General features: G+C 43.6%; 1 protein-coding gene across 2 annotated transcripts in view; it reads left to right on the forward strand.

Annotated features, from left to right (window-relative positions):
• Positions 1-25,502, forward strand: part of LOC308389873 (formin) — a 51,870-nt gene that overhangs the window by 381 nt on the left and 25,987 nt on the right. Inside the window, exons 2-7 of one of the 2 annotated variants that reach the window (XM_080871462.1) lie at positions 687-2,319; positions 7,985-8,151; positions 12,977-13,097; positions 16,137-16,198; positions 17,531-18,237; positions 20,278-20,419. In XM_080871462.1, coding sequence (XP_080727588.1) covers positions 780-2,319; positions 7,985-8,151; positions 12,977-13,097; positions 16,137-16,198; positions 17,531-18,237; positions 20,278-20,419 — 2,739 coding nt within the window. In that variant the 5' untranslated portion in view covers positions 687-779. Of the gene's footprint in view, positions 1-686; positions 2,320-7,984; positions 8,152-10,459; positions 12,847-12,976; positions 13,098-16,136; positions 16,199-17,530; positions 18,238-20,277; positions 20,420-25,502 lie in introns of those variants that run through there. The other variant, XM_080871463.1, reaches the window with a different exon arrangement.

Consider the following 25,502-nt stretch of genomic DNA (forward strand, 5'->3'; position numbering starts at 1 on the left):
TTCTAATTTAACTAAATGTTCGCTGGTTTTCACTTGTAAGTGGGCAGCTGTAACCCGAAAGCCTTCAGGGCAGTGTAGTTACGCTGCCATCTTAACACTCGTGTTTTCCTGCAAGGTGACAGTAACCCATCGGATTATATTATCATATAAACTGCTGAGACATGAGGCGACATGCGGGGGCGAGCGTGTGGAAGCCTGTTTTGCTTGTAAACATCTTTGCTGGCCGCCTGCTCGGGGCTCGGCGTGTGTCGTCACCTTGTGTGACACTAGCAAGGCTTTTTCTTTTTCTTTTTTTAAAAAATGCGGCAGCTTGTGAAATGTTGATGAACTGCGGTTTAAAAATGTTTCATCCACTTACACAACAATGGACAGGAGGATGGAGGTGGAGCTGGGGTTAGGAGCTTTCTTCTTAAATGCATGATTGCTGGATTGTGTCCAGCTTTTAATGTGACATTGAAATATGGAAGCTTCCTGTTTGTGAAAGGACTGTTGTGATGTAGCCTACCCTAGCAGTGCCCCGTCTCAGATTAAAGGCTTTCATTTAGTTAAAGCTTTATCCTAAAGAAGAAAATAAAGTGTGGTATGTGGAGGTAATGTGTGTCTTTAGCAGGACAGGTATGTTACTTGAACATAAAGTGTCCATCCAAAAGCAGATTTATCACTCTGTGCTACTTTCTTTCTGACAGAATCTGGACAGACCAAGTGATGAATAGCCAGAGATCCTCCTCTGCAGTCCGAGCTGAGTCCGTCCGCATACTCACAGTGCTTGAGTGATTAATATGGCACCCATCATGCAGGGCACCCACACTATATTGCTTCTGTATGCACCCATCCATGAGCTAAGCAACATCAGCCGTTATTTCCCCAAGAGGCGGGCCCCAAGTTTCGAGTACAAGAGCCGCGCCCCTCGTTCAGACAAGGCTGGTAATGACTGTGACCGAGGAAAGGAGGATCTTGCAGTGTCCAAACAAAGAGGCCAGTCTTCTGACTTTCCAGGCGAACTGCTCACCTCCCAGCAGGCAACAAAGAAAGCAGTTGCAGAGCTCTGCTGGCTGGTGGCGGAGCACCACCAGTTGCTGGCGCAGTTGTTATCACTGTGTAAGGATTGCAGGAACAAAGTCAGGATGGGTAACCAGGGTGGGAAACTCCAGGAGTACATGGAGGGTCAAGACGTTCATCTTGGCAGTCAGGTTCTCAGCGGCAGCATCTACTCCCTTAATCAGTCTCCAGAGCAGACGCGAGGTGTGCCTAAAAGTAAAAAGATGAAGAAGTTAGGGGGGAAGAAGCTTGACAGCGCAGAGAATTTCCTGCACAGTAAGATGAAGAAGAAAACTCCAGGTGGAGAGCCGTGTCTTGAGCTTCCAGCTGAGAAAAGTTTGTCTATATGTGCCGATTTGGAAGTGGAGCAGATGCCAGGTACCAAGGCCTCTGGCCATGTGTCTGAGAGCCCAATCGTTGGCTCTTGTGTCTGTCCGATCAGTAACCCCATCCTGCCAGTGGAGGAACCCTTCCAGATCACCCGTGAGGGCTGGGACTTCATGGAGGACAATCGCACATTTGACCCCGACATGGATTTTTGTTTCTCAGAGTGTGACGGAGAACTGGGTTACCAGTCATCTTCTTGCAGCCTAATGGAGGGTCTGACCCGGCGAGAAAGTGGGAGTAACCTTAGGCCGCTTAAAAGATTTGATTCTCCGGTTGACATGGTAGTTGAGGATGCATCAGCAATCAAGTCAGCTCAACAGCTTTATAGTGAAATCAACCAGAGGAATGTTGGAGTCAGGGTTGTTGCCAGAGTGCAGGATGTAGAAGGGAGGGTGCAACATGTTAGTCACACAAGTCCAGACGGGGCTGTGCCACACCCTGAATCTAGCAAAGGCTATAAAGAGTGGAGAGGGCCAAACAGGGTCAGGGGGGAAAAGTCATGTAACAAACTCTCTGAGGGGCTGCGACTGCCCCTGTACAATACCACTGAGCCCTTGCCCAAATCCCACAAAAATAGCCCCTCTTCCCCTTCCCTCGCTGGGGTGTTCAGCACCTCCTTCCCAGCCTCCAACAGCCTCCAGAGCATGTCCCCAGTCCTGTCCCCTCTGTCTTCCAAACAGGAAAACCCGCAACTCAATCACCGCATTGTACTCCTTTCAGATAAGGACACTGACCCTGATCAAGACAGCTCCAGTAACGCAGATGAACCCAAAATCTTCTCTGAGATCATAGACAAAAATGGCAATAAACGGGCCGTCACTCGGCTGGATCTGAACCTCAGCAGGCCGCCGAGCAACTGCAAGTGGAACTCCTCCAGCAATTCCACAACAACAGGTGAGCTGTCAGAAATCAAGCATTTAACGCAGCGATTCATGCTCAGACACCCTGCCTTGATGCAAATGCTTTTACTCGCTCAGTAGTTTAAAACCATTTTTTGTTAGAAGATGCCCTTCGACTGGCGCTGCAGACGCTAATTTCAAAGAGCAGAACAACAAAAAGACGCACAAAGAATGCCTTTCAAGGTATCTGTAGCGGCACATGCAGTGCCTGAGATGTAGGCTGAGTCAATCTGCAGCATTGTAACTGACAAACATCTTCCACACAGAGAGATGTATTTGCCATTCAGGCTGTTATCTAATAAACAGGCCAGGCTCTCTTAGTCCTCTTAGTTTGTGACTGCTGGGTTCTGCTTCGGGATTTGATGTGTGGCCACAAATTAAAACCTCCCCAACAGAGTTGTACAAGGGGCAAGCTGGGCTCGAGAATAGTTTCACTAATGATCTATTTTAACTCTCTCAGCACTGTGGGGAAGATTAGTAAGAGTGTCCTGGATCAAAGGCATAAAGTTGACACAGAGTTCAACCTGAGCAGAGTTCTCATGAGTGTAGTAGTAACTCGAGCATTGCCAATTTGGATCAGGGACTCAGTAGGCAGGAAGGGCTACAGAAAACAGAATGGATTCGGATTTCCTTATTTGTACATCTCATTTCCTCTTGTAATAATCTGTCTTCTTGTATGAGATTCTGACAATGACGGAAATAATGGGATTGAAAACCCACGGCGTTCCCTGTGTAATCTTTGCAAAGCCGTACGTGGTATAAGCTGAGTTCAGTGATGTCAGTGTGACTGACGATTTCTCTCTCTTCCTCCAGCCTGTGTTTAGCTCTGTGGTCATGCTATTCTGTCACCGTTTACCCTCAGTGTGGGTTTCAGCTTTACCTGCTCCAGACTGCACGACCCAAGTTTATGCTGCTTTCAGTGATTCCATCTTATTAAATTTAGTATCTCTGTAACATGGTTAAAGAGCCCATTGAAAATCCTCACTCTAATCTCCAAAAGCAAACAGATGGCCTTCCATTGATTATTTAATGCACTCGTGGACTGCAGGCAATATTTAGCTATTTTTATGTCGGTCTATGCAGCTACTTTGCCCACACTTCAGCGACAGTGCTGAATTTTTTTTTTTAAGGAACTTGGGGTCTTTGAGTTACATCACATACAGGCCAACAATGCTCAGCTCGGTGGCTGATGGGAGAAAAGAGATGAGCTGGAGCCAAACTAAGGGGCAGATAGAGAAATAAATAGTCCAGAATAGCTCATGTGGAAGTGATTAGGATCAACACCCAGTGAAAGGAAGTTGTTTTATGTGCTTCCCTACGTAGCCACAATATAAAATGTATGAAATTTGACTGCCGTTATTTTTCTTTTTTTCCTCATCGGTTTTTATATTTCAAGCAGGTTTCCAAAGTAATATTGAAACCAAGACCTTGCATCATACTGTCCACGTGCTCCACAAGTCCCAAAGCGAAGGCTTTAATTTTAAATGAATTCCCTCTGCTGTTTACTCGATTGCCCTTTTGATAACTGAATACACTTTAGATGTTAACGCAGATAAATGAACATCACAGGGAACAGCCAAAAGGCGCTAAGTGGGTCAGTGTGGAGCCTGGACCTTCATGGTTTGCAAATGTCGAACTAATTATGATCTGGGCTCTTTAATCTGGCCCCTCTTATTGATGCTTTTGTTCTTATTAATGAGTGTGATCATGCGGGTGGTAATTTTAAAGTGACACATTCTATTGTTTACTTCATGTGCCAATGCTCATGCCCTGCAGTTTGGCTAATGTAATGCCTAATGCATTTACTAAGGTGCAAATTTGCTTTTCTCTGTGTTATCTTGGTGTTGACTTTCACCTCTTAATATTTTAAAAAGTACAATCAGCCCTGATTCAGAAGAAAGTAGACTTTAGCTAGCTTAGCTGTCTGTGATTGGTTGCTGAGGTGGTTTGTAGAGCTTCTGCACTGCATCTGGGCAGAAATGATGAGCTGAGCTTGGACAATGATTTAAGTCTGCATAGAGCTGAGTATAACTACACTTCCAGTCACATCTCAGATATTTTTGTGATCCAGTTCTTGTTATGGCAGTATTGCTAATACATGATTATGCAGCTTTCAGCCTGTTTGGGGATTAATCTTTCTCTATACCCCACTCCCATCTTCAGTTCCCTTCCTCAATTCCTGTGACATATGGCAGCCAATACCATAATCTGATTACCCAATATGTTTTACCAAGGTCATATGAAACTGAGCGCGTATCACTGCTCCTAGCTGTCATTAAACTGGGCATGCATGACCATGCAGCATTGTTACACCCAATGAGGACAAGGGCCAGCTGTTTTCAGATAATGAAGTCTTCCTTGCATAGTTACTTTAAGCTGCATACCACATACAGGGAATCTGGGCACAAAGGTCTGTCTTATAAATTATAACTTGTCTGCTTTAATAAATGACAAGCCCACGCTAACAAGCGTTAGCCATGTTCCATCTTAATGCTTCTTGTTGCTTCTTACCATGTGAAGCTCTAACTGGCTTCCTCCTCAGTGTTTCTGCTATTTTAAAACCAACACTCGCTGGTGGGAGTAGACCAAATTCCCCATCTCCCAATTAGTGGCTTGCCAGGCACAATGAAAAGCACCCAGCTTCAGCAGAGCAATTACTGCATTTCAGTTGTGCAGTGCATGTCTCTGAGCATTGTGTCATGCTACATTTCTGCTTCAGCTCTAAGCCAGGACACTGCAGTAGTCCTCCCAGAGTTTTCTGCTTGTGGCCGTCTTTATGGTCTCTAATGCTGCCAAACCAATCAATCGGACATCCTGATGGCCATGTCCCGCCAATAGCCTGTGTAGAGGGGAGAAAAATGGCCGCGATGGGCAGAAAAGAGACCGGGTGATTTAAGAATCGTGAATTTTTCATGATTTATATAAAAGCCAATGATTCTCCTTCTTGGCTAAAAGTGATTGATGGGGGTGGAGGCTGCCAGATGTACTCACCATGCCATATGGCCGCGTTCTTTTTACTATGAATGATAAGGTTAGACTTTAGTGGATAAAATAGGGCACACTGACCAAATCTGTTTTGAGCCTTAAATCAGAATGTGAATTTAAGCTGTTGTGGGCAGATGGAGTATCTGGCTGATCTAATGTCATTCGTTTAAGGCTTTTTAAAATGTGGTTTTAGGGCTTTTTTTGTCTGTTCTGGAGTGCTCAATACAGCTTTCACAGTGCTATCTCTGACCACCGGATGAACAGTTGGCGGAGTGACTGGCAGATAAATCCATCAACCCTGACAACAGCATCCACCTGTCAGGTTCGGACATAAGATTGTCTCTGAGCCACACCGAGCACATACTTATTGTTAAAATCAGAATGCTTACATAACCACATCATCTTCAAATTGCTGCTCTCAGCAGGTTGGTCGTCCGCACCTTTTTGCTTTTTCTTCAGAAACCTCTGATGGTGTCCAAAAGGTGGTGTCAATTCAAGTCTTTGCATTCAGACTTTGTGCTGTGTGTATATTTGGTGCACTTATGTTGTCTTAGGCTTGGGATTATCCAGTTTAGTGCATTATTTATGTCACATTTCATGTGAGCCAGCAGACACAACACACACACACACACACATCTGCAGCCTGTGTTCACTCAGTTATGGACACTGATTCAGTCTTGGCTTTTAGAGCAGCAGGGAAGGAGATTCAATGTAATAAGTGGGCAGCTTTCCTCAGGGATGGTAAACTGTGTGCATGCATGCTAGTAGTATATCAACTCCCCAATTATTAAATGCCTTATTACCTAATGCATCTAAGAGTCCTGCATCAGTATTTGTGTTGTTTATTTCTTTGCAGTGTCTGTGCATTTATTCATATTGCATTTATAGCATACATCAGTGGCATTGGAGCTGCACTGTAGTGTGTCGGCTGGCAGGGAGACAGATGTGTTCTTTCCTCTTCCTGTACAGATGGTAGCAGTGTCGGCCACCTTTACAAATATTGCAATCAAACACTTGTTGGTTGTCAACCAGGTGAAGTGTAACAGTAAACATGAAAGTGTTCAATGTTGTTTTATGGTAAAAAGTATTTTTGGAGACGTGGAGGAATGTAGCAAAAAAAAGTGATGATGTTTGTGTGTGTTGCAGGTGGATAGTGTTCTGTCCGTTAAACCCTCGTCTATGAAGCAGTAATTATGGGGAGAGCTGGTTTTCGTCAGTAGTCTCTTTCCTTGGCTCAGACTGGACTTAAGTCTGCATTTGGAACCATACCAGCCCACAGTCAGCAGTTCCTACTGCGGGACCATGCAGTGCAGCATTATCATAATGAAAAGTTATTAATCTAATCCTACTACCACACACACACACTGCTCTCAGTCCAGTTGGTGGACTGCAGGCATCGCTGCTGTCTCATAATGAATGATTGTGTGTCAGCTCTTTCATATTTCAACGAGGCCTCCCATTTAGTTTTTATGTGTGCGCTCGAATAACTAAATTTAAAAACTTCGGGGATCTTTTCCAGGGGACTTCCAAGTTCTTGGAAATGAGTGCTGCATGTTCTCTTCAAGGTTACTTATCACATACACAAGATAGGGGATGTATTGCTTCCTGCTGGATAGGAATTCACATATATTTCTCACTGTCGATCTCATAATTCTGCCCATGCAGGTCAAGGTGTTGTCTTACAGCTGAAGGAAATTGAGGTCGCCAAGATCTATACCCTCCTCCTCTCTGTGTTCTCTCCTTCTCTCTTTTATTCTTGTCCTGCCTTGTGTGTGTGTGTATATATGTTATTTTCCTCTTTTAGCTTGCTTGATCAACTCCCTTGAGGTAGTGAATTCATGCATCAAGGCATGATATATCATGTTTCTGTGCACTTGGTAAGAACGTGACACTGGGGTTTTTTTTGTTCTGTGTTGGCACTCTCTGCATGGTTCCTGTAGTCAGTACCGAGTTCTGCAGGCTGCTGCTGATTCTGTGTGTGCAGTGCGCCTCTGAGAAGCAAATATTGTCAGCTGGTTTGAAATGCACACAACACTGCACAGAGATGCTGAGTTCCTGCCTGCATTTTAAAATATACGTTGTCTCTTTGTAGATCTGTTTCTCCATGATCTCATTGCACTGCACAGCCAGCAGAGGGCAGTCTTCCCCAGGTCTTTTATTCTTGCTCCATCAGGTCCTTAGGATGACTGAACACTGGTTTTACACTAATCACACCTACCCACAACTGACTTCACTGCTGCAGTACAGTAGGAATGCTGACTGATCTAATGTTGTCTGCTGCAGGGAATATGCTGTGAATGCACATTAATATTAGTCAGTATAGGCTACTCGATTTCTCTAGCCTTTCTCATAATTGGATCAATGTAGTTTTCTGGTGGTGTTGTTGGTGGAGACTGGGCCAAGAGTTGATTTAAAATAGCTGTGTACCCTCCAGTCTGCACATTAGAGGGTCTCACTTGTTGTTTCTTTGATGCTAAGAGATTTCGATGTCTGCTTCCTACCTCTCATCACTGCTGTTTCCCTGAAGGTTACACAGGAAAACAGTCAGAGCTGCTTATTTACCCATCACACATGCGACTGCGCCTGTTTTTCCAATTAATTTGCGGCACGATGTCTTACACAGCTGCGACCATTAACGAAGCCCTGTGGCTGCATGCTTCTTTGTGTCTTCGTAGAAGAGTCCCTCTTGCGTCAGGATGATATTTGGACGCTGGATGGCGATGACCCTCAGGAGACCCTTTCACATGTTCCACGGCCTGATCACCTGGATTTCCTACGCATCACACCTCCCGAGGATGACATTATTGGGGATACTCCATATTATCCCAAGCTGGAATGCACGGTGAGATTTCTTTTCTTTTTTTTTATTATTTTATAAGCATTTGCACATAGATGCCAATTTATGAGTGATAGTCAAATATGTATATGTTATCAAATATGTGCCAGTATTGGTGTAATATTTCAGTACAGATGATATCGATATTGTTATCTAACATCCGGATCATGAATCCTTACAAATGGGTCATGGATCCAAATTTGTATTGGTACATTTCTTTATTCGTTTCTTACAGAAGCTAACAAAGAAAAAGGTGCTTGAAGTCATTTAGAAATGGTTACATTGCACAGTTTGTCCCGCAGAGCTGCTCCATCATCTAAAATACTCCCAGCATTATGTTTGCAGCACATCCATGCAGAGTGTAGCAGTGCTTTCACAAACCAGTTTTGCAAACGCATTGCTGTAAAGTTAAACAAATTCCTTTTTTTTGTAAAATGCAGCCAAATATCCGTATGAGGTGATGTTGGGCTTTTTGGCTGCTGTTAGTGTATTGTGGCATTTATCAGTGTCAGCGGCTGAAAAGTTGAAAATTGTTAATTTATGTTTTATTATGAAAAAAACATCTCTGATGAGCCTATCGTTTCCAGCCTTCAGTAGAGCTCTGATATACTTGGCAACTCAGAAAAATCCAGTTTCACACTTGACTGTTTCCACATCCAGAACAATGTTCTCCAGCAGTTACCCCCCCACCCCACCCACCGGGGACTCATGGGGATTTGTGTCTACTCTGGCATCTAACCACCTGATCATGAATCCTTAGAAATAGGTCATGAATCCTAATCTGTAGACTACGGTTCTAAACCAAAGCTGAGTGGGAAGCCTTCCACTTGAAACTCTCACATTAAGAGAAATGAAAGTGACTTTCAATTTCAGCCTTGGTATGCTCTTATATGTTCATGTTTTTTTGTTTTTTTTTAAGGTAATTGGTGACATTTTCCCATTAAAGAGAAATGGCAACACAAATTATTTTCCTGAGTATGTGAAATATGTAATCCTGTTGAACAGTGTGCGTCAGAACATTATATGTAAAACCTCTGGAGTACTTGAAGTGCTCCAGAGCAGAGACATTCCTGTGGGAGATTATCTGGGTGCGGTTTTAGGTGGGTAGTGTATCAGCTCAAGACATGCATTGTTTACTAATACACCATAACAGATCTGCCTGTGGGCATAATCAGATGGCATACCAGCATAAGGGCACGTTGCATATAATTAGGTCCTGTGTGTTGTTTTGAGTGACAGCATTATGTGTGGCGTGGCTTCATTCTCATTCGGTTTGGTTTATGGTATTAGAAAAACGCACCTCAGCTGTGCATAATGGCTTTTAGTGTGTGTACAGGTGAAAACAGGGAGGCAGGGACACCACCCAGTTATGTGAATGGGGAAAAGTATTTTTATCTGTAGCGTTTACATGATATTCGGCCTGTAATCGCATATCAGTTCACGTCACAGTGTCTGTCAGTGGGGCTCTTTCTAGCACAGCCAACCCGAGCAGCCTACTGTGGGGTGAAATGCCACTACTCTTACATAAAATAATGCCACAACCACAGAAGCGGTCACTGTTTGTAGTTTTCATAGCGCAGTGCTCGACACTTTACAATGTTACTGTATGTGTACAAACACTTTTTTGCACATATAGATAAACAAGAGAGAGAAAGTCCAGCAGTCTGAAGGAATGCAGGAAGGAGGACCTGTGGTTGCTAAGGAAACAGCAATTTGAACTTTCTACCCCACCACCTGCTGACCTTGATCCAAACCCTATAGAGCGTTTCTAACCAGTTTTAGGCTGACCAACATAGACGGTTCAAAGCCCAGAAAGTTGTTCATTTGTCCTGTTTTCAACTATTTCTACCTTATCACATATTATTAATAGAATGCTAGCATTACCTTGCAGCTAGCACTTTACAGTTTTTAAAAACCTCTTTAGAAACTGTTAACAAAGCTAATATTCCAGTTTGGGTCTAAATTGTCAGCGCTCAGTACACACAGTGTGTCATGCTCGCACTTAAGGTAGGTGAATAAAATCGCATTGCTTTCTTGCCAAATTCGGTCCCATTTATAAGCTGCTAATCATGTTAGCATATTAGCATATTAGAGCTGGCAGTGGTCATGCTGACTAATCTCATCTTTAGCACTTTGCTGCTGTAGTTCACTGCTTAATAGTGTAATCCTAGCTGGACCTCTGCTTCTCTGTACCTGACCACACAGTGACTGTTTTCTGCCTTATCTCACTACCCATAAGGAAGTGAGCATGGGTAATCAGACACCTGTAGAGCAAGGCACTCCTCCCAGTAAGGGAGGGGCCTGAAGGAAGGCATTCCCAGACTGGGTAGAGCAGTGAAGTCTGACAGCGTTTTCTCACACAGCAGCACACACAAGGTTTTGTTTTGTTTGTGAACCAAGACAGATCGACGCAAAAGAAGAGAGTCTCAGCTTGGAAACATTGTTCAAGTCACAGGTTTGGGATTGTACACCAGCACAGCAGAGACTTGTGTCCTGCAGTTTTATGGGAAAATACCTCCCGACTCGCTGAACACTAGGAAATGCTATTGTGAAAGGCAGGTGAATGGTTTTCTCCTGCTGTCCCAGGGAGATTACAGCAGGACATGCTTCCAGCCACTGAACAGATTGACTTCACTTGCAGCGTCATGGGAATCTCGCTCGCAAGGGGGAGACTTGGCTGTACCTCTGAAAACAAAGGCAGTAGACGTCTTTATGTGAAAATAGTAAAGTCCACCACATGGAACCTGTGAGTGTGTCACTAAACAGGATTACAGGATAGTTTTTGTTATTGGCACCCTCCAGGAGAAGGTAAGAGGAGCTGTGGAGTTTTGTCCACACAAAGCCCTTTTGTTCCCAGCCAACGCCAGAGGTGGAATAGGAGCAGCTTGGCTAACTAGAGGTGGGGTGACAAACTTTTTGTGTGACATTTTAAACGGACAGTTTGCTGGAGCGTCTACTTGTGCTGGTTTGCATCTGCTCTTAGTTGGAGTAACAAAAATGGACAGTGCAAGTAGTGACTTATTTGAACAGGGCAAACAGCCCAGTCTCCGAGGTGTCTTGAGCAATTTCTTCACGCGGGATCGCTCTCCCTCTTCGGATGTAGAGTGTGCTGTGCTGGTCTCATTTAAAGAGCTTCCAGATGGGGAGACGTATGACGCTGAGGACAGTCAATCTGTTAACGCTGAGAACAAACTCCAAAGGAGGAAGGATTCGGCTCAGGGTGATGTGACTGCTACCGGTCGTACAGTGCAAAAGGTCGAATCATCAATCAGCGACTCTGGCGAGCAGGTTAAAGCAGCAGCTGAAGCCCCGCTTGACCCAGATCTGGTCCAGGTCACTAGGGTGGAAACGCATAGTGACAATGAAAATGAGGACGACGAAGCGGCTCATGAGGCCAAGAAGTCTACTCTATCGGAGGAGGACGGTAAAAAAGTAGACCAAGAGGACGGAGATGCCAATGAAGCAGCGCTACAAGTGCCCATGTTTAGAACACACAAACGTACAGAGAGATCCCGCGTAGAGGCTATGTTATATTCCAGCAGGTTTGCTGGCAGAAGTATCTCTAAGACAGTTCAGCTTTCTTCACTTTCCAAACAGAGAACAGGCTACACTCCCAAGGAAAGTGCTCCCACAGTGTCTGAGAGTGCAGAACCATTGGTTGCTGGAGATGTGGGAACAGGTGAGAGTGAGGAGTATGATGGAATAGATTGCTCTGAACCAGTTCCCTCAATAATCTCTGGAAATCAGTCTTTGGAATCTGCAGACAGTGATGCTAATGTGGCTTCTCCTACAAAACAGACGGACGGTACACAAGAGGAAGAACCAGCTGAGCAAACGGTTGAACTTCGTTCCAGCCAGATATCCTCCTCTGTTCCCTCCAGCCCTGAGACTCATAAAGCCTCGGTCCCAACATCCTCTCCAGAGGAACAGTCAGACACTGGCTTTAAAAAACCCTTGTCGCCATCTTCTCCATCTAAAAAGACTAAAAGTGACAGCCAGGCAGTTTCTGGTCCAGATGCTAAGCTAACAAAAACTCCTAAGACAAGCACATCATCGGCTTCGTCCACCTCATCTCCATCCAGAGGTGCAGAAATCTCTTCACCACTGTCCTTTCAAATGCCTGCTCTATTCAGTGGTTTGCGGGTGCTGAAGAAAGGAGGGGCAGGGGAAGATAGGGAGGTTGTGTCAGAGATCAAGCAGAGGGAGAAGGATTCTGAGCTGGCTCTGCTTAACCTCAAGAAGTCTGTGAACAAAGCCAAGCTCTTCCCTGAACAGAAGACAGGCTCTCCTATGAAAAAGTACACTGAACCTAAATCTATTACAGAAACTAAAAGCACCATAGTGGGACAACTCAGTCATCTGCTTAAGCTGGACAATGATGACCCAAAAAACTCAGTCAATGGGCAGGAGGGAGATTCTTTAGGAAGCAAAAAAGAGTCTGCAGAAGGAGAAGTTGTTTCAGGAGCGAAAACTCCAGAAACTCCAGCTTCCACTCTTGAGAGAAAGACGACCTCAGACGTGGCCTACGAAACCTTCAAAAACCTCCTCGGGCCCAGGACCACCAAAAAGGAGAAGACAGAAGCTGTAGATCTGGAGGCGGTGAAAAAGAAAATAAAAAACGATAAGGAAAACCTGAGGTCGATATTTGAGAGAACCACCAAATCTCCTGGCAAGGAGGTCAAAAGTCCCAAAGAAGCTATTGTATGTAGTTACACAATTATTATATTTTAAGTCACATGTACTGTTGAATTTAAGTCTTAAGACTTTATTTCATGTCTTTATAATAAATACATAGCTTAAAGATTTTTGTTTCTTTGTTTTCTTCTCATAGACAGAAGTCACGTCTCCTACAGACAGTGAGGACCGGACTCCAGGGCGTCTTCAGGCTGTGTGGCCACCACCCAAACCCAAGGATGAAGAAGAGAAGGTGGGGCTCAAGTACACCGAAGCAGGTAAGAACCACAAGCTTGTAGGCTTAGGCTACGTCCACACTAATGTGTTTTCATTTGAAAGCGCATCCGTTTTGGCCTCCCGTCCACACTGAGGCGGCGTTTTCGCTGATGGAAAACGCAGCGTTTTGAAAACGCTTTCGAAAACGCGTACATTTGAAAACGGTGCTTTCACGTTGCAGTGTGGACAGCAAAAACGGAGACTTCCTAAAACGACGACGCATTTCAGTCATAAGATGCAGTCATGTGACCAATTAAACCTAGATAGCGGAGGGCGTTATACAGCACTTGTTTTGTTTGCTCTCAATTTTGACAGTCTGCACGCGCTCCAGAGAGCTTTTCTTCAAATTCTTTAATTCTCGCTCGCTTTTGCACCTTTGTACTTCTGTGTTTCTCGCAGCAACAACTCCACCTCATTGTTAGTCCATTTAAAAAAACTCGCTGCTTTTCCTCAACATTTTGCTGCGATATTTCAAAGAGACAGAAAGTAAATAAGCGGCAGACAGAAATGAGGCAGGTTGAATCTTCTTGCGTTTCATGCATGCACAGGACTGGAACGTGAGAGTTTTTGGCCGTTACAATGTGGACGCGCAACTCTGTGAAAATGACTGAAAAGGATGGTGTGGACGCGGAGCGTTTTTGTCTGAAAACGCTGTTTTCAAATCTATGTAGTGTGGACGTCGCCTCAGGCGGTGCTGCCTGTATTTACACTTAAAACCAGGAATGCTGACTAAGAGTCACACCAGCTAAGCCTACACCAACAGGCCTCGCGCTGATTAGCCTTGTAAATGATGTCAATGTTCAACTTTAAAACCCAGAAACAAAGACAGCACCCCTATCATCTAACCCTCGAATGCTCACGCTTTACGTGTCTGAGATAAAAGCTTCAGTGTCGGTGTGTAAGACCTTTCATCTAAGAGCACTATGAGGCTGTGTCTGCACCTTAATGATGCCATTTTTTTTGTTGTTATTGCACCACAGGGCACCATGTGTGGCTCAAAGTGGAGAAGGGGGAAAATGAGGATTGTCCTGGCAACTTGCCATGTTTAGCCTGATGTGTTCTTTAAAAGGTGCAATGACACACAAGTTAAAGGTGATTAAATTACAGCCTAGCATTAAATCACAGCAGCAGTGCAACAGATGTTGGCTGTTCTCTGTGGTGTAGCTTCATCCCAGAGAAAGACTAGCTAAAATGGATTATTCCAGTGCAGTGATCTGGGTCCCGTGTTCCAGCTTTGCTCTTGTCAAATACAGTAGTGTGTGTGGAATTTAAGAAGCAGAGCAAAGTCCAGGCTATAAGCCATATAGACTGTATAAACCGTGCATGCAATCATATCTTTAAAGTATTTGTTAATTTACAGATTACAGACTCTGGAAATGAAGTCTTTATGTCGCTGATGAGAGCCACAAATCAATCTTCTTCTTTTTTTTGGCATGTAGTGTTTAGGGTTAGCGTTTGTTGTTTGTTAGTCACTACAACTAACTTCAAATTGGACAGAAATTAGTTTAAACTAAGACTTGACTCGTCAGCAGAAGCGTTCAACAGAACAGTTATAGCTGTAGTTAATAAACAAGTGTGTGTGCGTGCGTGTGACAGTGAGATCAAGTAGCGTTGAAAGTTAACATTAATATTGTATTTGGATTCTGTTATAATCTGAAAATAAACATGTGGCCATAAATATGTCAGTGAGAAGAGATCAGTTGAAAGAATTGATTTATTGACAGACATAGTTGGAGTGATATATTCTTTGGCGATTAGACTCTGGAGATCCCAGATCAGGGATGTCAGCCCACTTTAATCTTAAGTGGACCAGAGCAGTGAAACACCCTTTTTCTGTCACTGTACAGAAGTTCAGCTACACCTTTAATCCCACAGATGTGTTGATATAAAAAAGAAGCACAGTTTCAACTATTTTCTTTTCTGTCTTTTTAATTATTTATATGTTAGTTAATTATGTTGGTGTGGTATAAATGGCCATGAGGGTAGAAAAAGCTGTAAAAATTCAGAAAATATGGGTAAAAGTGCAAAGTTTTGTACTCCTTTATGTTTTTCAAAGCAGTCCACAAGGCCAGATTAGACTGTTTGTCAGGACAAACTGGCCCTTAGGTTTTAAAGCCCTGCTAGGATGCAGGTGATGGCAGAGAAGAAGCAGGTGGAGACCCAGGATTCAAAACTGGGCAGCATTAGATGGGAAAATATAGATGGGAAGGAGGCGAATTGCACAAATGAATGTCTGAAAAGGCAGCGTCACAGATGAGTTCTTAGATTTCAGGCACGTGGAACAGAGACTGATTAGCTCATTGAAGGCAGGAAAATTGATCCAGCCAGAGAGATGACAGAACCCAGTGTAACAGTGTGGGAAAGTGGAAGTGATGTAAAGAATAAACTAGCGGCACAAGTGCCCCAGAATGCAGGCGGTTGGATGAGTGAATACCAGTCTGCCTTAATGAGCTTGCACATAAGCTACATTATTATAACATTATGAATCTCAAGCAAGTTTTGTTTGTTTTTCATTCTGTCAGTGAAACCAGACCAGCATCTTTTATCTAAATGTTTTCTATTGGTGTTTCTTTAGCCGGCAGCATGGTATGAAACTGGTTGGTTGAGTTGTTTAGTGAAAGCGATCCGCCCTTCTCTAGTATTTTTATCATGTTTAAAGGCTGCTGTACACGTTGTTGAGCTGGCTCTGTTTCACAGATGAAGTTGATGTTGAAATATTCATATGTTGAATCAATTCATAATTCAACACCCTTTTATAAAAATAATTGGAAAACAGTGAGCAGTGATTACTGAGTCTTGTAAAAGTAAAGTACTAAAGACATCACCAATTTGGTGATGTTGACACACAGCTTAATTTCTGGACATCTATGGATTGATTTCTTTGCCTGTGTGCATTGGACGGATTGTTACCGACGTCTATGGAAAATTTCATGTCAAGAGCACTTTTAGTGGTCTAATTGGTGACGCGTTCATTACTTATTTTCCCCACAGTATATGTAGAATATGCTTCATTAATGTGCCTTTGTTCTGCATTCTTCCAGAGCACCAGGCTGCCCTCTTGCAGCTGAAGAGAGAGTGCAAGGAAGAGCTGGAAAAGATGCATGTAAGTTTTCTCATGACTGCAGTAAACCAGACACAGGGAAAAATGAGCAAAAAAGGTCAAGGGACAAAAAAGAACTAAACTAATACTGATGCAGGCAACAGAGACAGTGTGGTCTTACATCTGAGTCATGACAGGCGTGTTATAGCACACAGTTAGGGAATTAAACTTCAGTGTGGTTCGAGCTTTAGCTGTACATTTGTGCAAGATATATAAATGAATCACAAGTTCAGCTGTAGGAATTTGGGTTCTCATAGCAGATGACGGTTATGACCACAAGATGGCACTAAGTAAGCATGAAATACTCAGCTGGAGGAGCTTCAGTATGCAAACTAAAAGGCTGGAACCTTTGAGCTATTCAGGTGATGAACTAACATCAAGCCTGTCAAACTTCGATGGACAAACGTATGTTCATATGATATATGAAATGTAATTGGAGTTTTACAATCCTGACATTATGCAGAGAACAGAGATCTCAGATGGTGGGAAAAATGAAGCAATTATAAATGAACAAACCAATTTAAAAGCGCTTGCTATAATATAAGTCTTGAGGCAAACTTGGGTTACTTAATGTGTACTATTACAACTTCCAGCTGTTCAGTCCTTTCACACACACAAGCACACACAGATGGCTCCCATCAAATGTCCCTTAAAATTTTTAGTTTATCATTTTTCAAAAACGGTGATTTGGAAGAATTTGAAATATGTTTTATCTGCCTATTTAAACAAATTTGCTCTTAGAAAAATGAAAGAGACAGACTAAAGTTCTGGCTGTGTTATAGAATTTGTGCCACTGATGATAATTTGCTCTCTGGGCCACTCCCACGAAAAAGTCTGACCTCCTGAATTTCTGGTGAAAGACATTAATTTTGTTGTAATCTTTCAAATCCACTGCTGACACAGAGAAACATGTACCGTAGTCGAACCACAACAAAGGCTGGGCTAATTCTATTTCTAAACTGACATGAGTTAATAAGGAACATGTGTAAGATTTATTGCAAAACAGTTTATCTTTAAAATCAGTGCTTTGCTTTGTTTGGTTCTCCTTGTTTGAAATGTCAAATAAAAATTGGACTTTGGGGATTTTACTGTAAGAATTGGAAACTAACCTGAGGGAAACATTTAATTGGAATAAAGCTAAAAACAAAGATGAAGCGATATAATACCCTCTTTAAATAAAGAAGCGTGTACTTGGAAGAATAAGTAGGCACTCTAGTCCAAATTCATCTCAGGGAAAACGCCGTCTACCGCCTGATACGGTTCTGTTGGATGGTGGGAAATGACTAAAGTTGCTGATACTCTGGATTTGTTCTCATGGCAATTTTCTTCTTACAGTCAGAGTTTGAGTTTAAGATGTTCCAGCTGCGTGGTGAGCACGCGGTCTCCATATCACACCTGGAGGGAGTCATTGCCAGTTTGGAAGGAGACAAGCCGTACAACGCAGGACGGGAACGCCGTGAGGTCCGCGATGTTGCTGTGTTCACCGGAGATGACCCCATAACCAAGACCTGCCGCACTGTGGGTATCCAGACGGACCGGGAGACGTTCATTAAGAGCCCCGAGGGCGATGGAGGCGGGCTCGCTCAAAGCCCCAGTCAGAACCTACCGAAAAAACTCAACTTGGACTCGATCGGACTGAATCTAAAGGCTGAAATGGACCAAGGGCCTTCTGCACCGCCGCCGCCGCCGCCACCTCCTCCTCCTCCTCCTCTACCAGGTTTCTCAGGGCCACCAGTACCCCCTCCTCCTCCTCCTTTGCCGGGCAACACTGGAGCCCCGCCGCCACCCCCTCCACCACCTCCTCCTCCCCCTGGGGGTGGCCCACCGCCCCCACCTCCTCCACCACCTCCCCCTCCCGGCTTACATGGCAGTGGCCCACCTCCTCCTCCCCCTCCTCCAGGAATGGGCCCCCCGCCTCCTCCACCTATGGGGGGATTCGGTCTCGGCCAGAAAGCAGACATGGCCCCACGGAAACCTGCCGTCGAGCCTGCGTGTCCCATGAAGCCTCTGTACTGGACCCGGATCCAGATACAGGACAACAAGTACGTATAAGACAGGATCCACTCCACTGGGGCTCCACTGGACTTCAGTTTACAGCTTAGGTTTTTTTATAGATCTGCAAACTCTAACAAGTGAAAGTGAAGCAAAAAAATGCCAAACTAGGTTTGATGTCATTGAAAATCTGTGGTGCACTTACAGGGTTTGTCCACCACACCACACTACAGAATTTACTGCCTCTTAAAATGTCCCACACTGTGTGTCATGGTCCCCAAAAAATCTATAACCATAGATTTAGCCATTATATTGTAAATTGTGGGGGGTGTTTTGTTTTTTTATGTTAAACTTTAAGCTAATACTTCAAAATCAAACTTCAGTATGATGATTTTAAAGATGCTTTTGCTGTTTCCTTTGTTACTGATGTAAACATGCTACTGTTAAGGACTGCATGGGTTAGATACACAAATATCCTGCAGTCAAAGGAGTAGCCCTGTCATCCCAGTGCAAATGAAGCTGTAGGCATTATTGGCTCTGGGCTAATGGGGTCTCAGTCTAAGGCTTGAATGCTCCTATTCAAAGAGATTTCAGCGATATGGTTGCTGCACCGCACTCCCTCATCTAAAGGCCCTATTGAGATGCTCTGTAATAGTAAGTGGATTATCCAGACCATTTACTGTGGCTGTGGTTGTTGCCTTTGAGTGCCAGCCTTTCAGCTTTATGGCCTTGTATTTCCATGGCTGGATTAGTGGGGAGAAGCTGAGCTGCGGTTCGTGTTCTCTCGCCGGTTGTGGCCAGCGCTCGAGGACTAAGTGTCTGCACTGCAGTAGTTTCGTGTCAGCTATAAATTTAACTGTTAAGGGGCATTAAATGGGTCAGATGTTTAACTGTAGCTGGATCAGCTGTGTGATCTGTGTTAATGGTGTGAAGGTCTGAGTTATGAGGTTTGGGGGGGCTGTAGGGGGGGATGCAGTGTGAGGTTTGAAATGGTGCCCAGTGTCTGAATGTAACCTGAGATGTGGAGTACAGTGGGCAGCGTGTACGACGGGGGGGGGGATTTAAAGAATTCACTTATAGCCGTAGTCCAATTAGAAAGTTGTCTTGTGGGTTTTTTTCTTTTTGCTAGGAGGGGGAGTCGGGTCTGAGTTTCTTTAGTAAGCTACGTTCCTGCATCAGAGCCATCAGATGTTTGTTGGACTCGAGGTGGGAGAGAACAAAATCCAAGGATTTGTTAGTTTGTTTTTAAGGCGGTATCATTATAAAGCCTCTTGGCTGCCCTAGATAAATATGCTCACCTCTGCAAATGCATGCTTTGGAGACGCAGCTGAACTTGCCTGACCCTAATCTAGTCACTGTTGAAAGGCAGTTGATTGCTCTGGTATTTAAGCCACGATAAGCCTCCAAGCACTTGCACCCAGTGCAGTTACATCCAGGCTCTCTCAGGTGGCCTGCCGGCTGTAATATCGTTCAATGGTGACCTGCAAGAAGAACTGTGACGTGTGAGGAGATAATAGAATACATTTCGGGTGGGAGGAGCCTGCTGATTGTGGCGTTAATGTCATTTTGACGACCAGACGTGATGGGGGTGGGGGGGAAGCAGAGTGAGGCAGGTTGAGTTGAATTAAACAGTAGATGTGTTTTTAACAGCAAACTGCTGAACGCCCTCTTGACTCTTAGACACCTCTCATTCTCACTTTGCACCTCCGTTTGTTTCTTTTTCCACGTTACTCGGCAACTTCTGCAACACAGCATTTTGTCCTTTGCCTGGAAATGGTGGTTTATTACAGAGACAGGCTTGTCTTTAAACTTTTATTTCTATCACCCGGGTTATAAACGGCGCTCTTAAAAGTCAAGATTGCGACCGTGGCTGCCAGGTTTTTGTCCAAACAGCAAAATGGACAACATCAAATGAGCTTCCAAACATGGAGAACACTCAATTTTGTTTGATTCAAGTAGCCTCCATGTTGCTAGCCGTTCTATGAGAAGCCTTGACTGTGATCTAATGTTTTACACGCTATAACCTCAGTTTTTCATGGTCTGTTTATATTTAAAAAATTTATGATCCGTTTTTTTTTTTTTTTTTGTAGCAACAACACTTTATGGTGTTCTCTGGAGGAGCCAAACATCGTCAACGCCAAAGAGTTTGAGGACCTTTTTTCCAAGGCCACGCTGCAACCGAAGAAGAAGCCGCTGTCGGACACGTATGAGAAGAAAGCCAAAACTAAGAAGGTAGCATCATTGGGCTCCACTCACTCCCCGGCTTGGGTTGTATTGACTTTGGGCGCTGTGTTGAAAGCTTAATTCATCACTGTATTCTTTTGCATGTGGTTATCTTGCACGTTTTGCCAGCTGAGGGCAGGCTTTTTCTTTCATTTCTTTCATCTAGCTTTGTTTAATAGAGGCTTTCTGTCTGCCATCATCTTCACTCGTAAATCCAAGGAAGAAATAACAAAAGGTGAAACAAAAGGAGGGAAAAAAAATTGATTGCGAGCCTCATCAAGCCCTCCTCCAGATTGTTGTCTGTAGTTGCCAGGTCCTACACTGGCTATCAAGTTCACTCCCTTATGTGTGTGTTGGTGTGTGCTTTTCTCCCCCCCCTATGATCGAGTTCTGCAGTGTGGTGTAACCAGGGCTTCAGGATTATGCTTTTTCCCTTTTGTGCAAGGTAAATTTTTCAAATCAAGAACAAAAAATCAACACAGATGTGCTTTCTGCCCAATTGATCCACTATTCCCTCTACCCCACCAAAGACTCCTCGATGCCGTCGTGTTAAATCCTGCAACTCTGCACCTCTCTCTCTCTCGCAGCCAGCGCTGCGTCAGCGTCCCGGCTGCCTCGCGGTCCCTGCCAAGGCGTCCGAGCAGTTAAAAATCAGCCGCTGCCCCAGACTTTAACCTCTAAATCCATACGCGTCCCCTTTTCTGATCAATTTGTTAAGGCTCCACTCGGCTCCAGAGGGCCAGAACGTGTATATGTGTGTGTCCATCCCAAGATCTCCCGATTCAGTCGGGTCACTCAGACTGTCCAACATTTGATCCAACACAGACAGCCACATCCAGACACAGATCTCGCCAACTGTGTCCTGTCTGGGCTTACATCATTCTAAAGGAGGTTTGGCCCCCATTAATAACAACATGTTGAAGCAAATTCATAACAATCAAAAAAATCCCATGTCCAACATAACACTTGTCCCCTCCCCCCGGTATTTGAAAGAAGGACGTTTGTGCTACACCGGCTGGGTTTGTTATCTGTGTTTAGACTTTTTGTTCTCAGTACTGTGGTTTTATTTAATTTAATTTTATGCAGTTATTTCTGGGGTTAAAGGGGGAATTGTTTCCGGCTGCCTTGACGTTCAGCTCACTGGAAAGGTCATCGGAATAATAGAAACTTGTTTACTTAATAATTTTCTATCCCTGAAAGTTTATACTCTGAGTGACTGGAGGGGAAATAATTTGCGAGGGAGATCATCTAAATAATAACCAGCAGATGATGGTTTCCAAGAAGTTCAGCTGGTTAAAGTACAGGAAAGAAAGGAAAGCGGGCCACATCTTTTTGGGAAGCTGGGGAGTAAGGGGAAACAGTATAACAGAAGATTAGCTGCTTCTGAGCGGAAGGAGGAAAGAAAATGGATAAGGATATCTTAGATGGTGCAAAAGAGAACGCTATAGGCCCCCCAGCAACTGCAGAGTATAAAAGTACACGTTGTTTACTTGTTGTCTGACAGAGTCCTGCAGTACTGAAACAGAGGCAGGCTCACAACCTCCAGGATATTTGGATGACATTGTAGCATTAGTCATGTTACATTAAGTGATACATGTGATTCACAGGCAAGTATTTTTGGCTCATGAGTAGGGTTGCCAACTCCCTGAAAAATAAATAAGGGACACCTCGTGGCCAGGGCCGGGCAACCCAGTTGTCTTCACCCTTCCCAGTGTGGTGAATTTTGTAGCTCTTTTTTTTGTGTATGTGAAATTATTTTTTAACCATTTGACTTGAACTTGATTTAAGCAGATGCATATTCTTTGTGATATGACCATATGGGAAACAAATGATCATTTAGCCATTTATTTTTAGCTCAAAATGACAACATTAACACAGTAAAACAGGTCTCTTTCTTAAACAGAAGCCTGTCATGCTTAACTTTTGAGAATATAAGTAAATCTTTCTTTAAAAGAACTCTGTCCTGCTTAACTTAAAATTATATAAATTAATAGAAAGCAATACAACAAAAACATTCTTGTAACAGTGCACATATAGTGCATTTAGTACAATTGGCTTCAGTTGAGGTATTATTTCAGCTTTTCTAATGCTAATCAGCTGCTCCTGTTTGTAAACCCACTTGTTCCCATGATTACGCATCATAACTCATCATCATTATTCATCTATGTATTACTTTTATGTATTATTCATCTATTTGTTGTAATCATCTATCCTTGCAGTTGTTTATTACACAAAATAAATGATATTATCACACTTCTGGCCACATAGCGCTGATATTCACTGCACATGCCCATATTAACCTTAACCAGAGGGTTTAAACAACAAACCAGTGTTTACATACCATATCTGCTTCTGCCGTGGCCTGGTGGACAAAAAATTGGTTATGGGTTCCCCGAGCTTTCACGCCCCTCATGTTCTTCATGTGCCCACCACTAGAAGCATGCCTATGGAAAAAGTGCTCCGGCACAGTGCAGTGCGCTTTATAGGTGTTATCGTGCACTTTCCCAGCCCAGTGTTTTCTTTTTCCCATTCCTCCCTGTACTTTCGCAGCCTTTTTTTCTTTCTCTGAGGGGAACAAACATTGCTGCTCTAACGCTGGGCTCACACTGTGCGATTTTTGGCCCATTTTGAGACGATTTTTGAGTCATGCGACCGATTTGGTGATCGGCCCGATTTTGGTCTTCATCGTGCGTCGTGTAGTATACGTGGGGTAACGAGAAGCGATTAACACCTCGAGCAGCTCCCGATCATCAATCGCTCGTGAGCCGCTCACACTGCTCGCGCGCAAACACGTAAACATCGGTGAAAAAGACGGAGCAGCGCGGCTGTGCAGCGTGTGATCTGGACACAAGTGATGGAGGCACAACTTGTAGAACTTTGGAAAGCTCATCCGAGCCTTTTCGATGTGGCATCACAAAATGATCACGACCACAACAACCGTGAAAATAGTTGGATCTACATGCTGCTCAATCACAGCTGCCTGACCATGTTTTTCATTAGCAATTTAGCAAAGTTGATGGTGGTGGTGTGTCTGTGTGAGTGAAAGACAGAGAGAGAGCGACAGATTTTCTGTTATAACCTTCATGTTATGTTGGCACAGTGTGAGCACTCAGGTCGCATCAGAGCATCGGGCGGTATAGTGTGAGACCTGCATCGTGACCTGCAAACTTCTAATCCCTGCGAGTCAATCGTGCAGTTTGAGCAGGAGCTGAATAACGTGACTGAAAAAATCGCACAGTGTCTGCCCAGCTTTAGGTGTACTGTTGTCCGAGACTTGCACCGCAGTGTCGGCGTTTGTTTCCCTGTTGGCCATGCTTCTTGTTGTGGTCATCTGTTGTCTTCCGGTATTTTCTCCGTAAGCGACCTTTCCTCGACCAATGAGATGAGCGGTAATCTGAATTGTCATACTCGAATTGTCATAAGTGTGCTGTCAGCTCATTGGTCACAAAGCAGGAGAGGGGCTGGGAATTATGTTTTCAAACAAAGCGTTAATTCCATAAACATTTATAGACTACTTTTGATTCTCACTGTATTACGGGACAAAGTGCGTGCCTTATTAGCTCAATACGGGACGTGTACTTTTGTTTCGAAATACGGGACGATTCCGTATTTTAAGGGACGGTTGGCAACCCTACTCATGAGTTGCATCTGCTTAGACTTCTATGAGAGGATGTCACACTGTTTAAATTCCTTCGGGGTGCAAAGGAATAGGGCTTCCACAATTTTCATTGCGTCATCTTTCCACCTAGTTTTGTGAGCGCACCGTCATAGTCCTGGTTGCAAGCGGTTTGATTTTCAGTTATTCTGAAGCTTAATAAATGTCAGGAAGTGGCTAAATAATCTATGCAAATGTAGTGATGCGTTTGAATCACAGAACAGAAATAAAGTATTCGAATAACTTGCTAAGAAAATTCATATGAGAAGCTAAGCTACTACTTGACCTGCTGTGCAAAAGTCTTGAGCCATTATTCAGTTATCGGAAAAAATGGGAAATGGGTGCAGCAATTATTAAACTGTGCAAACATGCATGGAAATACAATTTATAAGGCAAAAACAGTTTATACTTTAAAGTCAATATTTTTGGTGTGACCACCTTTATTCTTTAACAGAGGCTGAACTCTTTCAGCTTTCTTATCATTTCTGTAAGTAGTCTTCAGGAGTAGTTCTCCAGGCTTCTTGAAGGACATTCAGGGCTCTTCCGTGGATGTTGGCTGCCTTTTGTTCCGTTCTGTCAACATGATCCCACCCTGCTTCAGTAACGTTGAGATCCACTGGCTAAAATTCAGCCCCAAATCCTGACAGAGCCTCAACTGTGTTTTACAGATGGCTTTAGATACTCACTGTTGTAACGCTGTTACTGTATCGACAGTGATTTGAACCAGAATTTTCAAATATGGATTCATCACTCCATGAAACCTGTTGTCGGTGCTTTTGAGTCGAGCACTTCTTCTTTTATCCTCCACTTGTCCAATTTCTTTTCTTCACAATTCACACCAATCGGAATCACTGTTGATGCATAAATACTATTTTTATGGCTCTCAAACTGTATTTTCATTGGCATTTTTTAAATATTCCCTAAAATACAAGCGAAAAGTGTCTGAAGATTCAATTTAAAGTTCTTTCTTTGCCAAATTGTCTGTTATGTGCAGACACTGTTTTTTTTATGCTTGAAGGATTCATAAGTCAGTGTTGAGTGGCTTCACAGCCACAGCTAAGAAACGTTTTGAAAGGCCGCGAAGAAGCCAGGACGAAATATTCTGCAGGGCTTCTTTCAAAAATACAACAGTGTTTGGCTCCTTAGACGTAAAATATAAAGAGTTTTTCACTGTACTGTATTTCCCATAACTGACCTGTTCTTTCTTCATCTACTTGTTTCAAATTGTAATAGTTGTTTCTTAATAAAATAAGTAAAATAAACAGACTTCTGTAGAAGAGATCAAGAAACTTCATGCGCAGTGGGACATGCTTCCCTTTTTTGATTGTCTGTCTTCCTGTAAGCTTCTGGCAGCGCTGCACCTTCACCTCCCTCTAAGTTGTAGGAGGTTTGTTAATAAATCTGTCTTGTTCTGTAGTTTTCGCAAAAATCATTCTC

The sequence above is a fragment of the Rhamphochromis sp. 'chilingali' genome, assembly GCF_963969265.1.
Source record: "Rhamphochromis sp. 'chilingali' genome assembly, chromosome: 21".
Taxonomy (NCBI): Eukaryota; Metazoa; Chordata; class Actinopteri; order Cichliformes; family Cichlidae; genus Rhamphochromis; species Rhamphochromis sp. 'chilingali'.